This window comes from Natator depressus, chromosome 1 (genome assembly GCF_965152275.1).
Source record: "Natator depressus isolate rNatDep1 chromosome 1, rNatDep2.hap1, whole genome shotgun sequence".
NCBI lineage: Eukaryota > Metazoa > Chordata > Testudines > Cheloniidae > Natator > Natator depressus.
Window position 1 is genome coordinate 256,494,934 of NC_134234.1, and position 26,903 is coordinate 256,521,836.

Genomic DNA, 26,903 nt, shown 5'->3' on the forward strand with positions numbered 1-26,903 from the left:
AATCCTGGTGAGGTGTAGCATCACTTTTGACACCCTCCATCCCAGCCTCTGATATAAGGAGCATAGGAAGAATGCTTCTATGTTCACCTGGTCACTGCTTGCCAGAATGGCCATTTGGAGCAGCTGTGTTTTAGAGCAGCCCTGCGGCTGGTCTAAATGTACATTGGGCTCACATGTACACTGGAGACTGGATCTGTGCTAATTAGCCCCAGGATCTACAGCAGTGGTGGGCAACCTGCTGCCAGCGGGCCGCACATGACCCGTCAGGGTAATCCACTGGCAGGCCTCCAGACAGTTTGTTTACATTTACACGGCTGCCCACAGCCCCTAGTGGCTCCCAGCTCTCGCCCAAAGCTCCCCAGGGACGTACTGGCCACTGCTTCCCACAGCTTCCACTGGCCAGGAATGGCAAACCGTGGCCACTAGGAGCTGCAGGCGGCCGTGTAAATGTAATCAAACTGTCTGGCGGCCTGCCTGAGGATTGGCCTGACAGGCTGTGTGTGGCCTGTGGGCCACAGGTTGCCCATCACTCATCTACAGAGTGCAAAGATGACACCTTTCATCCCCTGGATTTCAGTCTTGTGCTACTGATCAGTCAGAGCAGAGGCTGTGGCCCTTAGAGTATGTACACATGTATGCAAATCCACATATGCATGACATGTATACATACAAAAGCAAACTCAGACATGCATTCATGCACTTACACAGTATTTCCTTACACATATCCATATGTACTCAGACATATATGCAGTTTATTTCCACACTCGTGGCCTAACTGCAAACTGTATAAGTGCAAACATACATACAAAAGCAGATTTACATGTGTGCAGAGCACAAGTACAAATGCGCACATATTCACGCACCAAAGCACATGATTGGTATTCAGCTAACACTGACTTGCATTAAAATACATACCAGTCCATACTAAAACTTACAAAGAGCCACGAGAAGAATTGAGAGGCAGTTAACTAGATAAGTTACGATGAGATCAAAAAACCTTTAGAGACAATGAAGTGGCTACATTCTTCATACTTTATGTATTTATGTGGGGGGTTAGTGGGGGAAGCTTGTCCATTTTGCAGAAAGAGATCAGTCAGAATATATTCATATCACACAGTATTCCTCAAGTGCCTGCTCTTCAGGAGCAGTCAGGGAAAATTCATTCTGTACGAAGTTGTTAATGGGGGCTGCATTAGCAACCCCTTATTGCTCTGTCTGATAGAGAGACAGCATGTTCGCCGTTGCAATTCCAGAGCCCTGATCACGGCAGATTAGGGGTGCTTTGTCTGGCTGACTTAATCAAGCGAGTTAAAATATATTTATCATGATTAAAGGGGAGAAGCAGGGTGAGGGGAGCAGAAAAGGAGGGAGACCTCACCCTTCCCTTGCTTCAGCTGGAGGCTCAACAAAGTCCAATGAATCAGGGATCATCAGGGATCATTTCAACCCTGGAATGGAATGTGTGCTTGCGTGCGCTGGGCTTGGATTCAGGGCACCAAAGAAGACTGTCTCTCACTCTGTCTCTCTCCGGCAACAGCCAGGGAGGAAAATCAGCTGCCCGTGCAGCACATTTTGATTTTGGCCTGGTGGCCAGGCCGCCCCCGCTTAGCTTATCTGCAGTTCAAATGGATATCCGGGAATACGGCAGTGACAGGATCAACTATCATCATCATTACTTGGATATGTGAGTCTGTCACTGGTACGAGTATCATGTTTATCTTTCATTGCAAGCACGGGGCACCTTTTGCACCAGGCTCTGGGACTTTAGAAGAGGCGGGGGAGCGGGGGAGGGGGCTTCCTTCCTTGTCAGTAGCATCACCTCCCTCTCCCCTTCCACCCATCTGCTGCAGATATTTTTCACATTTTGAGCAGTAAATGAAAGAGTATTTTAAAACCACAGGGCCAGATCTTCAGCTGGTATAACTCAGCATAGCCCATAGACTTCAACAGAGCTATACCAGCTAAAGATGAGGGTTTGTTTTTTAATCAGTCTTGCTTGAATGTAGAGTATGAACCTGTGAAAAATCATCAGGATTTCTGAGCAGAGCTCATACTCCAGAAGCCACAGATCCCAGTGCTGCGCCAAGCTGACCTGTCTGGCATTGATGTTGCATTGTAGTCAGCTAAATATTAGGACAGAGCTGGAAGATTTGGTGGCATGGTGGGTGTATTTCACTCATCATTTATGTAGAGAATTACCTGGCACAGCAGGCCTGGTTTGCCTGGGTGTGTTCAAAGCATTAGGCAGCTGGTGCAACACGCTGGCTTGTGTCTGGACTATTGGGCAGCACTGAAGCAGTTCAGTGAAGCTAAGAGAAATATAGAAGGATGATTGGGACCTAAAGGATTAGGCAGAAAAGGGCCCAAACATCCCATTCTCCATTGTAGTCAGTTGCTGCCTCCTCCTCAGCTGATCCCCGCTCAGTTTTGCCACAGTTCAGTTTTTGTGATCTCACAATTGCTGCCAAGGTGCTAAGCTGTGATGTCACGAGCACGGTTCAGTGTAATCACCTTACAAATGCAGGAGGAGGACATAACTGATTAGCATGGATAAAGCTGCTAGTGAAACACTCATAACTCAGTCATCTGCTGTGGGGGGAAGGGAAACGTAGAAGAGGAACTTGGCAGGATCAGAGGGATGGAGAGAAAATATTTCATCTTGTGATGTTTGTCAATGGTTTGAAATATGTACCTCTACTTGCACTTAAAAATGAAAGTAGAGGAACATAGCAACATATTATTGTAAAACAAAAATCCCTCCAACATACCAACATGCTCTTCAATTGGAATGGCAGATGATATCTTTTGAGGTGGATTAACAGAGGAGTGGGGAGGGGCCACACAACTGGGATAGCAAATTGCTCTGTCGTTCAGGATTAAGGCCTTGTCTACGTACAAAAGTTGTACCATAGTTATACTGGTATAGTTACCGTTCTAGAACCCCCACCCCAGCACCCTCCCCCCACTGTGGATGCAGGTATACTGATATAAAGGTGCTTATACAGTTATAGCTTGTTCCTGTATGGGGAGGGATGCCACGCCCCTAAATAGCATAGTTTATACCAGTAACAAAGTTTTGCATAGACAAGGCCTTTGTCATATCAGCCAAACTGAATGTGGGTTATGAGTGTGATGGTGACAGGTCAGGACTAGAATAGCATAGCAGGGGATGTTTGTACTTAAGGATCATGGTGCATTGACTGAGCTGTTTGAGAATCCTAGGACTTGACCAGGCAGGAGTGCTTGCAGGTGAAGAATGAGGGGCAGGGTTTTCAGGGCAGAAAGAACCTAAATAGCAGGAGGTGCCACAGATCTGGACTGAAGTGTAGTGATGGAGCTCTGCAGAGAAGTTTGAATAACATCACCTGCTCTGTGCACTTGCTCCCCGACTGCAAAAATAACTGTCCATTAATGACTTGTCACTGCAGACAGCCTAGCCAGCCATCCTTGGAAAGGGAATTTGTGAGAGAGGATGAACTGCCATGTGTGGAACACATCTGGTCATGGGACAGGAATAGATGGGAGATCAGGAGAAGCTGGACAGCTCCCATTCATATCTTTCAGCTCTGTGTGGATTTGCAACTTGATGTTCCAGCATCCACTGCTGATCAATTATTATTCACTACAGTACATGACAGCTGAGAATTCCCCTCATTTCCAAGCTTCCATCCACTTACCCTCCTCCTCTATTTCTTGACAATGTTGCCTCCCTGAGGCTAGCTAATTAAGGATGGGGGCGACCCAGTTTAGTTTAAAAGCACACAAAACCGGAACCGAACCAAATCAATTAACCTTTCCCAGAACATCAGATAAAACCATTTGGCATTTGGAAAAAGTCTTAATTTCTTTGACAGTAAAAAAAAAAATCTTTCATTTTTGTGATTGCTCCTGTGCTTCCTGGCTAGAAAGTGCAACTGCTGAAATGCCATGAAAAAGCTTCTTCACCTGACATTGCCATCCCATCCAGAAGCAAGAGATGATGAAAATGTTGTGATAAAGCCTGTTCTTATGAGATTGCCAGCCCCCTTTTGCATACTCAGTTAGTTTGGATCATTCAGATAAGCACCCAAATAGATGCAAGTGTATCAGAATCATAGTTTTTCAACATAGGATTTTCCAGAATGGATCACGCCCATAATCCATCTATCTTGTCTGTGACAGTGGCCAGCACCAGACGCTTCAGAGGAAGATGTAAGAACCCCACAGTAGGCAGATGTGGGATAATCTGTCCCACACAATAGGTCTCATCCTGGTCTTCATTATTATTATTTATTTATTATTTATTTGTATTGTGGTAGTGCCTGGGATCCCTAGTCATGGACCTCCATTGTGCAACGCACTGCACAAATTAGCTAAACCCCGGAAGAATGCAGCTTAATATCCCTTCCAAAAAAGGTTGTTATCCTTAATTATAACTCTGGAGAGTCTTCATGACCTTTAAATGTTCATCTCTAGAATTAAGACCAGGGAGTGTAATCCACAGGGGGAAAGGTTTAACATCTAAGGACAAGGGTGGCAAACCCTAGAAGGGAGCCCTACAGTGAAGGAATCTCTAGGCGATCAGGGAGGAGAGCCACTTCCTGTTTCTCTCCTTGTTGGGGGTTTGCCACCACCAGCTCATTTTCATTTTTATTTATGGCATAGAAAGCCATTTTGTTTTATGGCTAGACAGTAAAGACATCTGAAAGCAGGACATTTCCATGGAGTGTTTTGGCTGGCTAACAGAAAGCCAGACAATTTTTTTACATTGCCAGACAGCCAGGGTGAGTGACTGCTCACAGCGGGTCTCTCAATGGGGCACCGATTAGGTCCCACAGCAGTAAACAAACAGCTCACTCAATTTTGTAACATATTCTCTCAATCTCTCAGGCCATTCACAGGGCAGGAAAATTAATGTAGCATAGAACAGAGAATATGGTGAGAGCAGATATGGAACCAGCCCAAAAGGGGGCTTGAGCTATTGGTGATGCATAGAAATGGCCATTGGTGAAATCTTCCACAGTATGAGATGGACAGACTGGTGTGTACAGTGTGAATTCGTGCACTCACCACTGCCCCCTACTTACCACATATATATACCATTTCTCAGCGGCCTGACCTAGGGGAGCTGCTCCTTTAGGTATGGAAGGCACTTGTATTGCCTCCACCCCCACTGGACAGGAAACACTGGGCTTTCTGATACATATCAGATTCCTCTGCCAGATGATCTAGGGAAGCCATTCCTTAAATTATGAGGGGAAACGGCTGGTGAACATATATATGACCACTGTCCGCTGCTGTATTTAATACGTTTGTGTGTTTATCCATTTGTAATGAACATGCCTTGTAGTGGCTGGAGGCACTAGTACTTCTGACAGTTAATGGAGCTGTTCTATTAATGCACTGGTGAGAGGCTTGCATTTTTGGAACAGAATATTTCCCAATGCCTCTTGGATGTGGTTTATCTGGTGACAACAATGACTGTGTATATCATCGCTCATTCTGGATAATTGCCCCCTACTCAGGAGCTTTAGATACAGTGTCATCTCTCATTCCTGTACAGATGTTGAATGTTGGACTCCATCCCTACTCACTATCAAACCTACATGTGAGCAGGGTGGGGCAGGGTTCTGAGGTGTCACCATGTGTCTTCCCTCTCAGCTGCTTGGCTGGCTGGTTCTTGCTCACATGCTCAAGGTTTAAGTGATTGCCATCTGTGGGACCGGGAAGGAATTTCCCCCCAGGTCAGATTGGCAGTGAACTTAGGGGATTTTCACCTTCCACTGCAGCATATGGGTGCAGGTCATTTGCCAGGTTTATCAAGGTATATCTCACTTAATCATTTCCCAGCTTTGAATGTTGGTGCACCTCAGACTTTTTGTCTCTGCCTGTCGTATATAATAGACTAGTGTCCCATGGCTTGCAATATTTTGCTCTCTTTTTAGCTATTGGGTTTAGTGTGTGGGTGGTGTTGGTGGTCTGTGATATACAGGACTAGATCAGTGATACTCAGAACTTAGTGGTTCAGCAGCCAAATTAGCAATCAACATTACCCAAAAGAGCCACAATAGTGTGAATTCATTGATTCATTTACTATATAATATTTATATTTAAATGGTATGGTGGGAAATATTTAGTGTATATGTATATATGGAAATTTTCATGGAAATGTCCTGCTTTGAGATGTCTTTATTGTCAAGCCATAAAACAAAATGGCTTTCTACGCCATAAATAAAAATGAAAATGAGCCGATGGTGGCAAACCCCCAACCTGGAAAGAGGCAGGAAGCGGCTCGCCTCTCTGATCGCCTAGAAATTCCTTCACTGTAGGGCTCCCTTCTAGGGTTTGCCACCCTTGTACTGAGATGTTAACCCTTTCCCCCTGTGGATTACACTCCCATCACAGCTGTCTTAGTCTTAATTCTAGAGAAAGATGAACATTATATATAATTATTCTCACAGCCAATAAGTTAATAACTTAGTGCAAGTTGATAACTTAATTGGTTAATAACATAGTAAAAGCACCTTGACTGGTTAGTAATTGTAACATCGTGTGCTGCAAAGAGCCACAGGAGACGCATTAAAGAGCCACTTGCGGCTCATGAGCCTCAGTCTGAGTATCACTGGACTAGATGATCTAATGGCCCCTCTGACTTTAAACTCTGACACCTGCAGTACCCAAAAAGGCACAGCAGAACGTGCCACTTCACATCTATTGAGGAAAGCTCACTGGTTGAAGCTGTGGGTCTGATTTATGTAAGACACAGGCTTGAAAATCAAGCTCTTGTTAAGGTCGTTGAATATGCACCCTGCTTGCAGCCATGCTCCCTTGCTGTGATCTTATCACACTAGGCAAAACAAAGTTGAGCTTGGACAATAAATGAATGAAAGGCTGCCATAGAAAACCCCAGTGATGCAGACAGTGGTGCTGGTGACTTAGTAGGTGGTGTTCTTCCTCTTGAGTCATTACTACCAAGCCAACGCCCCAGCAAGGGGTTAGGAGGGATGTTCTATTATTGGAGTGCTGTATTTCAGATGAGATGAGATTTATCACCTGATCACTTGTGGTCATTAAATAGCCCTTGTCACTTTTCATAAATGTGGAGGTGTTAACCTCAGTGTCCTGGCTGAATTCCAACTCACGGAATTAAGTATTCTACTGACCTAAAATATGTCCTGTGTAGTTTCAAATGGTGAAGTTACTTTTCACTTCCCCTCCTTTGACTCTGGTGTAGCATTGATAGCACAGACTGGCACTTGCATTCTAGCCTAGATGCGTCGGCAGTTCAGTGACACAGGGGGTGATTGCTAAAAGTAAAATTCATTTCTGTGCAGCAAGACAGCACTAGTTAATTCACATTCATGCCTGAAATAGGGGTTAAGCAAACATAAGAATGGCCACACTGGGTCAGACCGATGGTTCATCTAGACCAGTATCCTGTCTTCTGACAGCAGCCAATGTCAGATGCTTCAAAGGGAATGAACAGAACAGGGCAATCATCAAGTGATCCATCCTCTGTCATCCAGTCCCAGCTTCTAGCAGTCAGAGGCCTTAGTGGGACTAAGTGATGCATAGACCTTGAGCTTGCCCTCTGTACTGGGGTGATTTTCACCCAATACAGTATATACAGGACTAAATTCTACCTTCAGTTACACTGTAGCTAATGGAGTTGTGCTGTGTAACTGAAGGCAGAATTTGGCTCACAGTCCATAAAGTGCTCTGATATCCTTAGGAGAAACGATGCCTGAGAAATGTAAGTGATGACAAAAAATCAAACATCTCTCTGTCACACAAGTGCTGATGGAAGTCATACACATGTAGAGAGAGGAAGAATGAGCACCTAGTGGGAAAGCTTTCATAAAAAGCCCAGCACTGACCTGAACAGTATAAGGAAACTGGAGATACAAGAGAAGGGAGGAATAGGATCAGAGATGCAGGGCTGGTTTGAAGTTCAGGTGCTGAAAAATGCTAGGCTGGGGTTCAAAGACAGGATTATTGACCAGTGGTGCTTTAGTAGTTGGTGGGGAAAGTGTTTAAGGCCATGGTATTACTGCAGTACTGATTTATCAACCTCGCCGACACTGTGTATGGTATTTGACAGGTTTCAGAGTAGCAGCCGTGTTAGTCTGTATTTGCAAAAAGAAAAGGAGGACTTGTGGCACCTTAAATTTGTTAAAGGAAAAGGAGTACTTGTGGCACCTTAGAGACTAACCAATTTATTTGAGCATGAGCTTTCGTGAGCTACAGCTCACTTCGTCGGATGCATACTGTGGAAAATTTGTTAGTCTCTAAGGTGCCACAAGTACTCCTTTTCTTTTTATGGTATTTGAGTCACTTCTAAATCCAGCCTCTGGCAAGGAAAAATACATTTAATCCATTTGTTAGATTGTTTGAAGAGGTGTCTGTGTCTCGGTCACTGCCCAAGGTTGGAATTGAAAATAAGTGAGAGATGAGCCTTTAACTATTTCCCCAACACTGCTCCTTTTGAGGGGGAGGGTGTCAAATATCACATGTAACTGCCTGGATGTTGAAAAATTAAATGAACGCTCTCCCTTCCCACAGAAAGAATCACTGAGCTCTCTAATTCCACCAAAGGGCAAAAATCAAAGCAAGACTTCGTATTCAAAGAGGTTGTTGTTTTTAACTGGTTGTCTCAAACTGAGATTATTGCTCTGCACTTGGGAGTTTGAGGATGTATTCACCCAGCCCTCTGTGATCTTTATAGAGCAGCCCAGTGCCTCAAGGTAAAACACTGAGAAACATGCCATACTTTAAAGTAACTCTGCTTTGGTTGCTGGCATTTTCTTTAGTTCTCTCCCCATCGTTCTAAATAATCATTATTAATAAGGGATGTTTACATGAAAACAAAATCTTTGTTTTTATAGGTTTCAAAGTAACAGCCGTGTTAGTCTGTATTCACAAAAAGAAAAGGAGTACTTGTGGCACCTTAGAGACTAACCAATTTATTTGAGCATGAGCTTTCGTGAGCTACAGCTCACTTCATCGGATGCATACTGTGGAAACTGCAGAAGACATTATATACACAGAGACCATGAAACAATACCTCCTCCCACCCCACTCTCCTGCTGGTAATAGCTTATCTAAAGTGATCATCAAGTTGGGCCATTTCCAGCACAAATCCAGGTTTTCTCACCCTCCGCCCCCCCCCACACAAACTCACTTTCCTGCTGGTAATAGCCCATCCAAAGTGACCACTCTCTTCACAATGTGTATGATAATCAAGGTGGGCCATTTCCTGCACAAATGAGAGAACAAATGAGGTGAGAGAACCTGGATTTGTGCAGGAAATGGCCCACCTTGATTATCATACACATTGTGAAGAGAGTGGTCACTTTGGATGGGCTATTACCAGCAGGAGAGTGAGTTTGGGCGGGGGGGGCGGAGGGTGAGAAAACCTGCATTTGTGCTGGAAATGGCCCAACCTGATGATCACTTTAGATAAGCTATTACCAGCAGGAGAGTGGGGTGGGAGGAGGTATTGTTTCATGGTCTCTGTGTGTATATAATGTCTTCTGCAGTTTCCACAGTATGCATCCGATGAAGTGAGCTGTAGCTCACGAAAGCACATGCTCAAATAAATTGGTTAGTCTCTAAGGTGCCACAAGTACTCCTTTTCTTTTTGTTTTTATAGTTCACACAATGGTAACCTGCTCCCCCATTTGAAATCCTAATCCTCCCCTTGTGACATAACAATCATCGTCACCACATGCAGCTGTGTGACATTACAGGCTGAAGATAAGGAACTCCAGTGGCTAAAATAGCAAGGGATGCTGCAGGTCAAGGCTGAGTTGCATCAGCAGAGCTATCCTGGGGACCCAAGAATAGCATGGGGCAATTGTAGCTCAGCATTGAGGTGCAATGGCAGATCGATGTGAGGACCTGGACTGGGATACCAAAAGGTGTCAGAATTAAGGTGCATCAACAAATCAGGGGGAGGGCAGGAAGGAGAGAGAAGGAGGTGAACAGGATTGAAATGGTGGGAGAATTTGCAGACCAAAATTGAGGCACACTGGCAGACCATTAAAATGGTGCAGTTCACTACTGAAGTGCATTGGCAACACTCCGAGGGGCAAGGGAAATACTGCAGGTCAGGACTGAACTACATTTGAATATCTGTGTGGGAGTTCCCAGGACTTAAATAACACAGATGTCTGTAAGACAGGATCCCATTGAACTTGCAGAGTTGCGTGTGGACAGTCATACACCTTGCCTCTATTCTGCCTGCCTCATGTTCAGTCACACGAATTCAATTTCACCTCAAATAAGCAGCAAAAAAGAAAATGCTGAAAGAAACCTTGGAGAAAAGCATGTGAAGATCCTTTTATATTTGGGAATGAGAGAAGATAATTCTCAGAATCGATCTCTAGTGGCCCATCAATTTTAAACATGACATTTTTCTTGCATAATTCTGGGTCTTGTTTGGAGCTAACACTTTTTGGTCTTTCTCAATTCTGCTATGAAAGGCAGCTCAATAAACCAAAGTTTCTCTAGCGAGGCTGTTGGTGAAGTTTCTTTCTGTGGTCCTCTGGATAAAAGCTTTTCAGGTAAGGCAAGTTGGAGAGTCTTCCCTGCTGGTACAGACTGGATGCCTTGGGGGAGTGAAGATGGGCTATGGAGCCTTTAACTTCCAGGTCACTGATTGCAGTCCAGTCTGGGTTAGAAGTGCTGAAAGTTATTCCCATATGAGAGCTGTTTAGTGGCCTTTGTGAATGCACTTCCAGGAGCATCTCCCACTGGTTCCTGGAACGACATGTACCTACATCACAAAAAACACCAATGCAATTGACACTAATTGAGCCACTTCTGACTCTGCCATTGACAGCCTCAGCAGAAAAGTCAGAGATTCAGTGAGCCATGGGAACTGAGCACTCCTTTTGATCCTAAAAATGGTCCTTCCAGCACACATCTCAGTTATGTTAGCAAGAAGTGTTGATTGAGTGAAGCTTGCACCGCTACTTCCCATGCTACAAAAAGGAAGACTTTGGTTTGCAGGGCTGTTGGTGATGGTTTGGTACCTTTCACTGCCACTAAACACATGTAAGATGTGAATTCAGGCTCCAGAAATCTGGACTCTTTGGACACGTATGTCGTACTCATGTGGCTTACGCAGTAAGTACTACAATTTGGTTTTCTGCCACCTCCCATACAGGGAGTACAACCTTTCTGCACACAAGTTTTTCCCCTCACTGGAAATCAAGGCTATCCATGCCAAAAAGCCTGTGTAGAGGAAGGTCTTTCTTTCATTCTTCAACATGGTGCTCACAGTCTAAAAAGTAATTTTTTTATTGTAAGATCCTCCTTTTGCCCATAGTGTGTATCTCTCATAAGGATAATAAGTAGGCCATTGTGGAGGATGAGTGCCTTCTGCTGGATGAGGGGGTCACTTACATCACAGGGAATAGCTAACAGAACAATGCTGTTATCACTTACACTGAGGTCATCCCTATTATCAGCCTGCTTGGGCATGAGGTGCACATTTTCATCATAACATTATTGGGTGGAGACAATGGCCTGTGGGAAACAGCTTCTGCATTGGTATGTTTTGAGCCCTCTTGATGAAAAGTGAACCACTAATTTGAGTCTCGTTCCGATGCCCATCAGCCACGCCGGTTAATGGGATCGTTCCTAGCTGGTAACTTCATTCAATCCAATAATGGTTTGTGGGCCTGAACAAGAGATCACAACACTGGATACAGGCCAACTGCCCCTAGCAAGGGACTATTACAGATTAACCAACAGGCTGGTCTTAATGCCTCTGGTACCCTGAGTAAGAAGAGATCACAGCACCAATGTACAGTTCACAGTGTTCTGAGCAAGAGGAGATAACAAGCCCTTCTATGAGCTAGACTCAGAGGTCCCAGCTCCTCCCAGACATTGACATATTTGTATCTCTTCCAGCTTTGCCCTGTCACCAAGGCACAGTATGGAAGCAATTGCCAAATTTGATTTCAATGCTTCTGGAGAGGATGAACTCAGTTTCCGGGCTGGGGACATTCTGAAGGTAAGTGCAGCCCGAGGCACCACCAAAGGAGGACTGTTTAACCATGTGACTCCTGCCAGACCCCACTGCACCAGTGCCTCCCGCCATAACATAGGCCAGCCCAGATGTTCACAGACTGTGGTCCAGACGCCACTAGTGTTCCATGGAGGGCTTGCTGGAGGTTCAAGGAGAACTGGCTAGCCTCACAGTGCTTGCCATCCTCCTTATTTCCAGCTGTTAGATTGCCATAAAAGATGGCTAAAGCAATTCTACTCAAAGTGGTGGTCCGCGGACCGGTGCCAGTCTGTGAGCCATTGGCTGCCAGTCTGCGCGCACATTGGGGAAAAAAATTGCTGGTCCCCCACATCAGATAGCTTGAGAAGCACTGGGCTAAAGTACACTAAGTGAATTTCCTGATATTACTTTTCCCTGTAAGGAATGACTGTAGTTGCCACAGGGATATTATATAATTGCTAATGGGAGGGGAAGTATCCACAAGACTTTTTCATACAGAAATTATATGAAAAATGTTGAGAACCCCTGAGCTAGTATATTACACAACACCCCCTTCAGAAATGAAGAAGCAGAGGAATGCTAGAGCGGGAGCGGGAAGAAATGTCAGACATATAGTATGTAAAACGCAGTCTATTTAATCTTTGTTCTGGTAGAATTGTTCTTGTTATTAGCAATGAGGATGAATCCACACAACCCCACATAATATTTTTTACCCAGTCCTCAATCTACAACACCGTGCATCCTACTCACTCTGCTACAGCTGAAGCTGCCTGAACATGACTCACATTGGCTCTCACTGACTATACCCCTTAATTGGCCAAAAGGAGCATTTTTGAGTAGTGTGGGCCAGGGCACCTCTGTCTTGGCCTGCAGCACGCCCTGCTATTCCAATTAATTATAATCTATGAATTCTCCCCTCTTAGCTTTCCTTAGGTCCAGATCCCCATTTCTCACTTTACCCTCCCTCCCATCTGTTCTTGGGACTTAGGGCAAATGTGGCTCCATCCAAAACCCACCAAGGTCAAAGAGGGGGATCTTTCCAGAGTGACATGAGAGGTGCTATGGACAAATCCCCCTTCTCCCCTTTAGGATGGTTGAGCACTTGCCCTACACAGCTCTCCTGATGCTTCCTCAGGTCAAACTCCATCCTCATGCCCCTACCTCTGCACTGTGTTGATTGTATCTCTCTATTCGTTTATTTTCACTGGGCATTCACAACTAGAAAGCCAGAGATTGTCCTCTCATTATCTCTCTTTCTCTTTGTGGCGGCGCAACTCCCTAGCAGCCAAGAGTCAAAGATATGACAAATCGAAGTGTGTAACATCACACACACGCACGCGTGCAGGCACATACCCCCAGCTGTCCTCCCTACCCTGCCTGTGCAACCTGCTGGGGTTTATCTTAACTGATTGGCAAAGGAGATAAGGTAAACAGTACTGATGTGGAGATTAGATGAACAGGAAGTGTGAGGCCCTGAACTAGCAGCGACAGGAGGAAATCCACCTCCCCACCACCCCTGCTGTGAGAGACTGACACAGAGGGGCCTGCCCTCTGCGCACCAAGAGCTTGCAGGTGGATTGTGCCGGAAATCTAGCTGCTAGCAGAGCAGTCTCCAGGCAGGAGGGGAGAAGGGGTTGCTGATATGCAGTTATACCCTGTGTAGGTGTTGAGCCATAGAGGAGAAAAGAGTTTTATCCCATTTGGTTTGCTTGGAGCAGCACAAAGGGACCTTAAATCAGGCCCACTGTATGGGGGAATCAACTGGCAATAAGCCAGGGAATCCTCAGCTACCCATTCAGAAATCCTCAGCTGCCCATTCCCTCCCTGTGCACGGGTGTAAGGACTACACAAGGGGCAAGGCAGTGGAGAATGAGTCCCAGAGGGCTCAGTATTGTCAACCCCGAATGTTTAGAAACATGGCTTAACCATTTTTTTTAATTACATATTTTGGGAACTTTTTTTTTTTTGCTTTCTGTTTCCTGAGCCCCTAGGGGTCATACTTCAAGCTTTTTTCTACAACCATAAGGGCTAGAAACTTCTTTTAAAAAAAAAAAAAGAAAGCTGAGAGTCTCATGTATTCACTTGCCTCCAGGAGCTGGAATTTTAAGAAAAACACCATATACCACAAAGCTTGCAATAAAATCATAGCCGCTGGCAACACAGGTAGCTATATGCCACCTGTTCCCTCACCTCCGTCTTTGGGCCATGTCGGGGCACAATGGGGTGGAGGCAGAGCATAATGCAGTCCAGCAATCCTTGACCAGTGGAATGACCTTACTAGCGATATTAGGCATAACCATGAGGCTGCTCCAATTTGCATTACACAGGCTTGCCCCCTGCAACCCCCAAAATCTAAAATGGCAGAAAACTGGCTTTGAACCACCTTTGCCTCCTCCCTTCAACTGCCCTGGTGTGAGCTCTGCACAGCTGAAGCTTCAGCCCCCTAATTCTAACACATGCAATGATACCCAATAACACACACTCAATCACAATCACACACATTCCGATGTAGAAGAATTTTTCAGAGCTTTTTCATCTCTTGTCAAATTGGGACACTCCAGGGCAAACCATTAAAAACAACACAAAGAACTCCTTAAACTCCCACTAAGTCCTTCAGAGCAAACTCCTCCATCACGAAGGCATTAGAGCTGTGCAGTGTACATCTCCCAGCCTCCTGGACATTTATCCAGGAATACAGATAAAACTAACAAGCAGTCCCTCTAATTCCTCCATATCTTCCTCATTACTTTATTTGCACTGAACTGGCCTTCATCTACCAGCCCTGCTGCAGTGTGTGTATGTGGGAGGGAAGAAAATGGGGGTGCCATGGGATTCCAGGGCTCCCAGCACCAGCAAACCCAATCTAGTCTACTTTTATCCTTCCAAATAATTCCAAACTCTTTCTTTCTTTTTCCAGTAACTTCTCCTTCTGGTTACCTTGCCTCTCCCAAGGAGGTTCGTTCATTCATTCATTCTGTCTCTCTGCTGCAGATTTTAAGCTCCCAGGAAGAGTGGTACAGGGCTGAGCTGAGAAGTCACGAAGGATTTGTCCCCAAGAACTTCATAGATATTCATATTCCCATGTAAGTACAATAGGGATCAGGTGCATTTCCCTTGAAAATTTCAGGGAGTTTTGTTGTGTGTGTACGTCTACACTTACGATAGCGTGTACAGACACTGCACACCCAGCTAGTACAGGGATAAAGAACAGTGCAGAAGGTGAGGCATGACTTTGGTGAGGAGAGGAGAGTGCTCTACACGCCTGAACCTCCAGGGTGTATACCCTACATGGGCTCTCTACATAGCGTTGCCATATTTCAAGTCCCCAGATAGAGGATACTGCCAGGATCCAGCGTGGGGTACAGCAGCCACCGCTCTCCAGCCACCCAGCTCTGAAGGCAGCACCATCACCAGCAGCAGCACAGAAGTAAGGGTGGCGATACCATGCCATGCCACCCTCATGTCTGCACTGCTGCTGGCAGCAGCACTGCCTTCAGAGCTGGGCACCCATCCAGCAGCTGCTGCTCTCTGGCTGCCTAGCTCAAAATCATGGACATTTGTTCAGATTTCAAAAATCTGCCCGGGCAGAGATCGGAGGAGCAAAAAAGAGGGTCCTATCTGGGAAAACCTGGACGTATGGTAACCCTATCTCTACACGCCCAAGCAGTGCCTCCCATATCTACACTGCTGGTTTTTAGCAGTGTAGTGTCCTGTTGCCTCCCCCCTGCTGGAGCCTTTCCCATAGGACGTAAGAACAGTCATATTGGGTGAGACCAATGATCCATTTAGCCCACGGTCCTATCTTCCAACAGTGGCCAATGCCAGGTGCTTCAGAGGGAAGGAACAGAACAGGCAATCATCGAGTGATTCATGCCCTGTCGTCCACTCCCAGCTTCTGGCAAACAGAGGCTAGGGACACTCAGAGAATGGTGTTGCATCCTTGCCCATCCTGGCTAAAGCCATTGATGGACCTATCCTCCATGAACTTATCCAGTTCTTTTTTGAACCCTGTTATAGTCTTGGCCTTCACAACCTGGTGCCTATTAATTTCAATGGATAACCCCTAGTTTTTGTATTATGTGAAGGAGTAAACAACATTTCCTCATTCACTTTCTCCTCACCAGTCAAGATTTCATAGATCTCTGTCATATCCCCCCTTAGCAGTCTCTTTTCCAAGCTGAGAAGTCATGTCTTTTTAATCTCTCCTTATATGGAAACTGTTCCATACCCTTAATTATTTGTGTTGCCCTTCTCTGTACCTTTTCCAATTCCAATATATCTTTTTGGGGATGGAGCAACCAGAAATGCATGCAATAGTCAAGGTGAGGGTGTACCATGGATTTATATAGAGGCAATATGATATTTTCTGTCTTGTTATCTATCCTTTTCCTAATGGTTCCTAACATTCTGTTCGCCTTTTTGTCTGCCGTTGCACACTAAGCGGATGTTTTCAGAGAACTAGCCACAATGACTCCAAGATCTTTTTTTTTGAGTGGTAACAGCTAATTTAGATCCATCATTTTGTATGGATAGTTGGAATTATGTTTTCCAATGTGCATTACTTTGCATTTATCAACATTGAATTTCATCTGCCGTTTGGTTGCCCAGTCACCCAGTCCCTGTTTCCTTCCCCCTTGCTGGAGCCTTTCACGGCAGTGTGCACCTACACACTGCAGTGACAAGTGTGGTGCAGATTGCTTTTCATGTGGCATGCAGCTACGCATGTTGTGCCTGTACGCTCCATGCTGCCATAAGTATTGAGATAGCCTGTGTGTGTGTGTGTTTGGTCACCGCTTCCTCTCTCATGCTTTCTTAGAGCATGGTACAGTTTAAGGCAGACAAGGGCTGTGGCAAAACTCCACACGCCAGCCTGTCAATGCACCTTAGTCCTGCCCTGCAGCACCCCCTGCTATTTTAGTCCTGACAGCCCCAAAACTCTTGTCACTCTCAAGTGATTCCCTTGTTACTGTTGCTAGGATGTGGTAGGAGCTACATCTTGCTGTCCTTGGACAGAAGGAGAGGAGTTAATGTTAGAGGGTCTTGACAGTGAAAAGGCCAGATAGAAGAGGAAGACATGGGGCTTTCTCTCTCTAAACAGGGTATAGAAAGGTAAAAGCCCTCCCTCTAAGCCCTATCATTAATACCCAGCCCCCCATCACCCTCCGTACATGTGAGTTTCATTCTATCCACTAGAGGCCAGTCTGATGCTACATGAGAAGCAATGTCTATTGTCTAACCTTGATTGTCAGTGATGATAGACCAGGCACATGTCATCTCCGCCTTGTCAACTCTTCCTGCTCCTTTGAAGTCCCCTGCTTGCACAGCAGACCCCAGGCTCTAGAGCACTAAGAGAGAGGTCTTTCCCACATTGCTCTCCACTGTAATGCTGCAGCAAGTTCAAGAGGAGCAGGATGGAGAGGACTGCAGTTTGAGGAAGGATTTCCGTGAATCTAATGCATAGCAAAATGCACTAACCTGACATGCTAAATACTACTGTGCAACGGATTTACAATCCTTCTCTTTAGATTCACAGAAATCCTCCCTGAAGCTACAGGCCCCTCCTTCTTCCAAAGTGCTGCAGCAGCAGTGCAGGGAGAGAAGATGGTGGGGGCTTTTCCCCACACTGCCAAGGATATTGCCAACTAAAATTTTTTATTATTATTATTATTTGCATATTATTACCCTGGGGCAGATGTTAGAAGAGCTGCTCCTGTTGTCAGGGCCGGCTCCAGGCACCAGCTTTGCAAGCAGGTGCTTGGGGCAGCATTCAGAATGGGGCGGCAGTCTGTGTCCCGCAGCAGCAATTCGGCGGCAGCTGCACCGCTCTTCCCGCCGCGGCCGCTTTTGGACGGCAGCTCCGCTGCTCTTCCAGGCGCGGTGGCAGTTCGGCGGCAGCTGCACTGCTGCTGCGGCGGCAGCGATTCAGCGGCGACTGCTTGGGGCGGCAAAATTGGTAGAGCCGCCCCTGCCTGTAGGTACTGGAGGGATTGTTCTCCCTGGGAATGCCTGTCTGCCACTGCCCCCTGTTGGATGGAATTTAGAAGACCTGCAGTACTGCCAGTCTCAAGAGAAAAATCACAAGTCAGATCCCCCGGCCCATCCCCAAGGTGTGTGTGACAATTAATGTTGCCCATGCTCCCAAATGGATTAGATAAGGTGATTTTGGCCCCTGCTGCAGGAGCTCTACTTCCATATCTGCACATCCACTGCCCAGCAATTCTGCCCCCACCCTCATCAGTTGTGCCCCCCCACCAGTTTATCTTCCACGCCCATCAATTCAGATCCCCTCTGTTCAGCCCCTCCAGACCCACACCCTGTTAGTTCAGCCCCCCAGCCTCACTTCTCCTCCTCCTGGTGTTCTTCACCCCCTTCTCCCAGCTCTGGGTGTCTGCTGCGGGGTTGTTGCGCCCCTCTGCCCTTTCCCACTGTTACCAGGCTGGCTATAGCAGGGGAGATGGGGGAGGAGCAGAAGAGCTATCCTGTGCCAGTTGCTTATAGGAGGGCTGAGAAGAGGAAGGATCAGCACCATCTGGAACTGCTGGGGGCTTCTTCTCCCTCTTCTCCCCTCCTCTCCTGTGAGAATGGCTTCATATTGCTAAGGATGTGGATAAATTGGAGAGAGTCCAGCGAAGGGCAACAAAAATGATTAGGGGTCTAGAGCACATGACTTATGAGGAGAGGCTGAGGGAGCTGGGATTGTTTAGTCTGCAGAAGAGAAGAATGAGGGGGGATTTGATAGCTACTTTCAACTACCTGAAAGGGGGTTCCAAAGAGGATGGCTCTAGACTGTTCTCAATGGTAGCAGATGACAGAACGAGGAGTAATGGTCTCAAGTTGCAATGGGGGAGGTTTAGATTGGATATTAGGAAAAACTTTTTCACTAGGAGGGTGGTGAAACACTGGAATGCGTTACCTAGGGAGGTGGTAGAATCTCCTTCCTTAGAGGTTTTTAAGGTCAGGCTTGACAAAGCCCTGGCTGGGATGATTTAACTGGGAATTGGTCCTGCTTCGAGCAGGGGGTTGGACTAGATGACCTTCTGGGGTCCCTTCCAACCCTGATATTCTATGATTCTATGATTCTATGGGGGAGGAGGTGGCTCTTCCTGTAGTAGCTTTGATTGCTTGCTCAGTACCCGGAGGCAGGCAAGTGGGGTAGGAAGCCAGTTGAAGGGCTTAAATTCACGCAAGGTCATTGCTAGACTAGCTCCTCCAGCCCCAGACAAAATTATGTCACTGGTGGAAAAAATCCCCAAAGTTGGTGGTACTGTATACGTGTCATTCTGTGTGAATACCACCTACTGGCTGAGCTGGGGAACTTGCTCTGTTAGCTCAACAAGCGAACCCAGGCCTGTATTTTTGGCGCCAATGTTCTCTCCTTCCTACGGGGTTTGCTGAGGTGCCTGTGCCACAGGGTGTTACGCTAGCAGCTTTTCCCTGGCACACTTGGAGCAGTGGAATCAGCCCGTTCATTATGCCTCTCACAGAGGAATTATGTCTTCACTAACCTTTCCCTCTCACCCACACAGAGTATGCAATGGCTGGGCTGAAACATTTCCACTTTGGTCTTTTTCTGAGCAGCAGCAGCTCCACATTTTGAAAGCTGTTCAGGCTGGACACTGGAAAGGGGATGGGGGAAGGAAAGTGGTCTTCATAAAGGGCCATTTCCTCCATCTCTGTTTCTATACCCCATACTTTGAGAACATGGACTGTTAGCAGGAGACAATCCTACCGAACCCTCTAGTGCCTTTCCCACCTCTACTGATTCCCAACCCTCCTCTCACCTCTTCCCTTCTTTTTCCCTAACCCATTTCCTTATTCACGTGTATGTGATTTATTCCCCATGACAGCTGGTTTAATGAAGGGATATCCCGCCATGAGGCAGAGGACTTACTCATGAGCAAGGAAGTTGGCTCTTTCATCATCCGAGCCAGCCAGAACTCCCCTGGTGACTTCTCCATCTCTGTCAGGTACCTGCTACTTACAGTATCTTCCTGCTGTTTCTGGTTAATGCTGCTGTCCCTAGCCTCCCCTTGACAGTATGGCAGTACCTTGGGAAGCTTGCGTGGTGCCAGTCAATGGGAACAAGTGGGGCATCTGCTTCTCAAATGTTTCTTTTTCCATTAAAGTGACACAGCAAATACCCCATCCCAAAATCACAACCTCGGCTGTCCTGCTCCTTTGGAAGCAGAACAGAGCACATTCTGTGGGCCATCTCCCACCATGCAAAACGTGTGCCTTTCAGGTATGTTTTTTTGCATGATGGCTTTAGTTACTGGCCAAGAATGCTGTTTAAAATCCATTAGGGAGGTGACTTACACCATTAATTTATTTCACATAGGCCACTGAGCAGCCACCAGACGGGAATGATTTTCAATCGCTGTTGACCAAATTGCACAGGAACCAGCAGCTTAACAATTATGATAATAAACATCCTTAGCATTTATGTAGCACGTTGAATTCTGAAATGCTGTATGAACATTGACTAATAAATCAAAAAGACTCCATTTCCCAGCCCCCTGGGCCTCTTACTCCCTATGCTTGTTTCCCTTTTCAGCCACATATTCTAGTCCAGCCATTCTCAGCCTTTGTTTCAAACCCAACACTGCCCCCTCCTGCGTGAACCCAGCATGGCCCTGCATGGCACTGGGACTGCAGATGGTTTCTTCAGCGGGAATCCATTGTTCCACTGGGCGCTGGTGGACTTTATGCAACAAGTATGAAGGAGTAAATCTCAGTCCTTCGCCCCATCTTGTCTAGGGATTAACCTGAGGAAAAATACCTCAGGTAAGGCTATAATCTGGTGGCGCTCTTTGCTTAGAGTCAATGCAGGTCCACTTGTTAATGGGCACCGGGCTGCTGCCTTACCCTCTTTTAAATAAGATGCAGAATGAAGCTTCTAACCATTTGTGGTCATAAAAGATCCCATGACCCTTATTTTGAAAGTAAAGGTCTGAGCCCCAGGGCCCTGTACTGAGTCTACCATTTGGCCATGCATCCTCAAGGCAGCTGCATTTTTCTGGTTGGTGAGTGATTCCTTTACATACAGGGTTACTTTGAGATCCAGTGTATCCAGGTGCAATGCCACTGACTTCACTTTCCACAAGTCCGAATTTGATCCAGAGTCCGCAGAGGGCTTTTGGATTAAAGGTATTAGAGGAAAGTAAAATTGTTATCATCTGATGTTCATTTCTCCCCTTGATCACAGGCATGAGGATGATGTCCAGCACTTCAGGGTGATGAGGGATACAAAGGGCAACTACTACTTGTGGACAGAGAAATTCCAGTCACTAAACAAATTGGTGGAGTACTATAAGACCTCCTCTATCTCCAGGCAGAAGCTGATCTTCCTGAGAGATGGGAGTCAAGAAGAGAAGGTATACCCAGGGTTCTCAAACCATCCCTGAAAACCCCAAGAGGAGAAAGCCACCCCATGGGATGAATTTAGTGCTAGAATGTTGCCTCTGGAGACCTTCAGTGGAATCCCAGTCAGGTCTCTAGACTGAAGGGCCTCCCAGCCTAGATTTTTGATTGATTGCATCATAAGCACATTACGTAACTTAGTGTGATTCACTGTCTCCATTTACGACAAGCTGAAGACTGCAGCAGGGAATGCTGCAAATCAGGACTGAGAGGCTTTGCCAGAGCAGTGTAGGGGCCCAAGGACTGGAACTGCAGGGCATGCTGCAGGTCAGGATTGAGGTGCATCAGCATGGAGAAGGGGAGCCAGGTCTAACTTTAGGAAGGGGTGGTACAGAATAGCTGCAGGAACACTGATGGGTTTGGGGCTCAGGGATAGAACAGGAAGGGGACCACAGGGCAGACTGAGTTTACTGGCAGAATTGAGAGAAAACACTGAATTTGGTTTCTTTCCCTCCTTGAATGGACTCTGGGTGCTGCCACTGTTATAGCTGAAAGTTTGGCTGCATTGAGGAATTGCTTATCTCTTATTAGTTACAGAACATAGCAGCTATTGTGGAGGAACTGGGGACAGGATGTAGAAGGGGTGGCAAAAAAGGGGCATAAAGTTGTCCCATAATTCCAGAGATGTGAGCACAGTTTGTGAGTTCAAGGAAGAAGCAGCAAAAGATGTTTGTAGAAGCAGGGAAATCCCTGTCCATCAACTGCCCATTTGGTTCTATGCCTGGAAAATGATGGAACGATGCAGCACAGGCTGCCAGCCATTGCACACACAATGCTGAGAGAGAGAAAAAACACATGGTAACTACAGTAACTGAAGCACTGCTTAACCAGGAAACAGACTCTGGTATTAAATTACCAGGATGTGTGGTTAGAGACAAGCCAGAAAATACATGACGTGTTCATTGTGGCAATAAAGTTTTATCAGCTGCATGTGGGACATTCTTTTCAGCTCCAAAAGGGCGATAGGGTTCATTTTTCAATCTGATAAAGGGTTCTATGTTGTTGACTCCTTTTAGACCACTTATCCGGCTTTTTTAAAAAGCATTACCTAGCTGTAAGGGAGGCCACATATAGGAGAGAGAGCTGACAGCAGAGGATAGTCTGCACAAGGCAGGAGATATTGTATTCGTACAACAACCTGTTGAAGGTGGCTCAGAGCAGGGAGAGGGAGGAAGGGGGACGATATTTGTGCCAAGATGTAGACAGGTAAATGAAAGAATAGGGGAGGGGAGGTTGCAGCCAATGCTCCACTCCTTTGCTGTGCTGATGAGGATTTGGACAGCGCCTATCACCATGGGGTCTTGGGCCACGACTAGGGCTCATAGGCACTACAGCAATGATGATGATAATTAATAAGTAGAGCCAGGTGCAGAGACAAATTAAGTCTGAGGCCAGAGTTTTCAAAAGAGCTCAGCCCTTCAGGTGCATGTTGGATGCTGAGCTCTACCGAAAATCTGGCTTCATTGTGGGTGCTGAGCCCTCGAAAGTCTGGGTCTGGGCAGTTAACCAAACACAAGGCCTCACAACCACACTTATTTACAGTGGGTAAATAGGCCCCAGACATGCTCTTCTCTTTCTTTAAAGCGGGAGGTGGGGCCACAGCCACATATGATTGTTTACTGGAGGGAACATTGGGGCCCAACTCACCTTGTATGTGTAGTGAGGGGACAAATGCAGGCTCCAAACCCATCCATGTATTTGGGCTCAGAGCCCCAAATCCCCACTTGCACTTCTGAGGGGGAGTGGCTGTGGTGAAAAGACAAAATCCAGGGCCTCAGATTTGTCAATTTGTACAGAGGAGCAGGAGTCCTCCTTTGCATAGGCTCTAGGGTTAGGGAGAGCAGTGGGAAGACAGAGATCTGGGGAGGGAAAGGGACGGGTTACTGATTGCCAGGATACCAGGAAGGGCATTGTGGGAAGCAGACCTGGCCCAACGTTTATCTCTCTCCTCCCCCAGGAGAGGCGTGGTGGAAGCCTGGAAAGGGGGGCGCAGGAAGGACTCCGCCTGAGTGGAGCAGCTGGAGAAATCCGAGCATTAATGTCCAAGAGATATGCAGATCCCTCACCACCCCTGCAGCAGCAGCAACAGGTATCACTGGGAAAGAGGGGTTAGCTGGGATGAGCCTGGGCTGCAGAACATGCTGGTCTCTGCTCACTAGGAGCTGGGCTGTTTACCTAATTGTTTAAGTGCATCGCCATGACTGCTTCATGACTGTTTCTTCACATTGCGATGTAGCATCAATGTACGGTGTCAGCATGGTGACATCTGGTGGACTGAAATAAATATGTGAACTTCTATTTTGTCCTCTGAATATCAGGGTTTATGGGATGGACCTGCAAAAATCCTAACTCAACAGGCAAGTGACACTCTAACTGGAGAGCTGGGAACAGCAAACCCAGTCGTGCAAGAATGGCCAAGTACAGCAAAATGTTCAGCTTGGGACAAAACTGAAAGTCATATTGGGAGCACAGACCAACACTTGCCCACACACCTATCTAGGAATGCCTCTGAAGTCTGTAGGACAAGCCCAGCTGTGCAGCCCATTTCTTTTGCTGTGTTGTGGTGATAAGATTCGGCACCATGGTGCACGTTGGGAATGGGAAATCAGTTGATTACCATTGGGAGAGTTTGGTTTCTTTGAGCATGTTCCAGATGTGAGTCCTGGGTTCTCTCTTTCTCTGCTGGGAAATCCTGGTGTGTGATCCTTCAGTCTTGGGGCTTGGCAGAGATGGTGATGGTGCATGCAAAAAATGCTCGTATCATGAGGACGGGAGGAAAGAACAGTGCATGGTGCTGCCTCTACAATTGTTCCATATTGATTTGGGTGGGAAATGGCTATTATGGGGAGAAGGGACTGGCTCCTGTCTGAAGCAGGAGATGCTGCAACTGTATTGGCCTCATCTGAGGAGAAGACTGGTCCAGCTAGGGGAAGAGCTCCAAAAGCAAGCCTTGTAGGGCAAGAGAGTCCCAATAGAGAAGGGCCAAGGACACTCTGGAAATGGCCAGTTCTATATCCCATCATTCAGGAGCAACGTTATATAGGAAGGTGACGGTTGGTAGACTAATACAGCTTGTCACAAGATTGGAGCCTGGGCCCTTTGTGACAAATCTGTCATTGAGTCATATTTGATACAGAGCAGAAATACTTTGTAAGAGAAAAGTATACCCGCCCCCCACAAAAAAAAAAAAAGAGAGAGAATCCTGTGTCTCTAAAGCCAGATTGAGTTTGACTCACTCTGACACTTCCAGTCAGGGACAATTGACATGCAAAGTGGGATCCACTCACACTGACCTTTTAGGCTGACTAAGGTGCAGGCATGACCAAAGGGCCATTTGAAATGCTAGGTACTGAGAAAGGAAATTGGGAAGCTATACCCAACTACCCAGCTTGAGATTCTTGATCCAAAGGGCACAGACTAAGGAGTCCTTTCCTGTTAGGTGTGTTGCTTGCAGCCCAATGAACACCTGGGAAATAAAGACCTAATAAATGGAGACAAGAAAATTACTTGGAGGCATTAGGTGACATATGCACTGCCTGGATCCTGAAACCCTGGTACCCTCCCCCCATTCCAGTTGCACATCTGAGTATAATAATGGCTCTTCTCTTGCACCTCACTTTCTAGGACAGAGGTGGTGGAAGCCTGGACAGGAAGGATGGGCTTCATCGCCTCAGAGACCATGGAGAAGGGAGTGCAGCATCCATGTACCGGAGACAAACAGAATCATCATTTCAACAATCACAGGTAGGTGGTTTGCACTATATGCCCCTGTCCTCTACCTGATCCCTTCTCTCAAGGAAACAACCATAGAGACTAGGAGGTTTACTGTTCTCTGGAAGAGGTCAGGAGGAGGAACCATGTATTATACCTGATGTGATGTTGCACATCCCTGTCACTTTAGGAGGTGTTTCCGTGGCATGTGCTCCATTCCTGTATGCCCCAGCCACTTGAGTTCTACTTTGGGGAGTGAATATATTGAGAGGGATACTGGGGGTTCCTGATAACTTGAACCAACCCTCAGGTATCTCTCGGGGTCCTGATGGCTCTTCCATTGAATTCCATACTGGTATCATGGTTTCATATCCCAGTGTTGCATTTCTTGCTCTTTTTGATTCGTGTTGTGGGGGAGAGTCATAAGAATTGTGTCTGACTTCTCCTGTCTCCTCCTCCTCAGCAAACACTATGGGTCCAAGCCCTGTATGACTTTGAGGCATTGGAGTGTGATGAGCTAGGATTCCGCAGTGGAGACCTCGTAGAAGTCCTGGACAACTCTAACCCCTGTTGGTGGAAAGGGCGCCTGCGTGGCAAATTGGGTCTCTTCCCTTCCAACTATGTTACACCAGTGACCCGGTGATTCTGCAGCATTCCAACATGAGTTGAGATGGAGCTGCTCTGGCGTGTCAGGGGCAGAGAGAGCATCTTCCATGCAGCCGCAACATACAGTGTTTTTATTACAATAATAATTTATTGGCAGTTGATCCATTGATTAGTTAATATTAAAGGGACAGCTGGAGTTTTTCTCTCCTTTTACACGCCGGTGTTAGAGGGAGCAAGGATCCTGGATTGTCCATGAGGTCTTGTTGGATCCTGCTGGCACTGCCATCATTTTGGCAAAATGTTGCTAACTCAGACTTTGCTAAATTAGATACGTCACATGGGAACCCACCTCAAGCAAGGCAGGTTTCAGCTTGTAGGCAGCCGCACCTCCTCCAACATCTGAGCACCACCTTTTGGACCTTGCAATATGCCATCTAGCAGAGAAAAGGATGTGGTCCTGTAAACTGTTGGATAGAGCAATCCAATGTGGGACCAATATGTGGAGAGGGAGAAAAACCAAGTTCTTTGCAGCTTCTGATAGACCTGCCCTCGTGCACTCCTGCCCATACCACATGTACTCCTGTCCACTGTCCAAGCTGCCTTCCAAGATATCCTGCAATTTCCATTAAACATTCCTGTAAGGGGGCCTGGCTTTTCAGCCAAACCAATAGTCACCAGCTGGAAATATGGTGGATGTCACCAACAGTTTTGTTAAATTGGAATTTTTTTTGTGGTATGTTGCTGCCTAAAAGTCCTCCTTCTATATTTTTGGGAATCTGGAATCCCTGTTTTTATAACCTTGAGTTGCTGGTAACATGTATCATCCACCTCTGTGTCTATGTGAACACACACACACGAATATACATACACACACTCTCCTGCAAAGGTATTTGATCATTGCGGGGCAGGCAGAAGACAACCATATATGGTTGTGTAGCACTGTGCTGCCTTTAGAAATTGTCCCAATTTTACATCCTTGATTTCTCACCCACCCCTCTCATGGCCTCCAGCTTCCCCATGCCAAGCTTCTTTTTCACCTCTCCTGAGTATCCATCTCTGGTCTCTTGTTATGAATATTACTATAGTGCCAGAAGCAATCTCTAGCTAGCACTATTTTGATGCCAGATTCCAGGCAGGGCTACTACTCTACTTGTAGGAATACAGTAAATAA

At 46.4% G+C, this 26,903-nt stretch overlaps 1 protein-coding gene across 1 annotated transcript; it reads left to right on the forward strand.

Moving 5' to 3' along the window:
* Positions 1-1,495: 1,495 nt before the first annotated feature.
* On the forward strand, positions 1,496-26,312 carry GRAP2 (GRB2 related adaptor protein 2). Its single transcript, XM_074950245.1, has 8 exons — positions 1,496-1,699; positions 11,899-12,001; positions 14,987-15,078; positions 19,843-19,962; positions 21,201-21,369; positions 23,373-23,504; positions 25,040-25,159; positions 25,590-26,312. The coding sequence occupies exons 2-8, from the start codon at positions 11,924-11,926 to the stop codon at positions 25,767-25,769; spliced, it is 891 nt and encodes a 296-aa protein (XP_074806346.1). The 5' UTR covers positions 1,496-1,699; positions 11,899-11,923; the 3' UTR covers positions 25,770-26,312.
* The last annotated feature ends 591 nt before the right edge of the window (positions 26,313-26,903 follow it).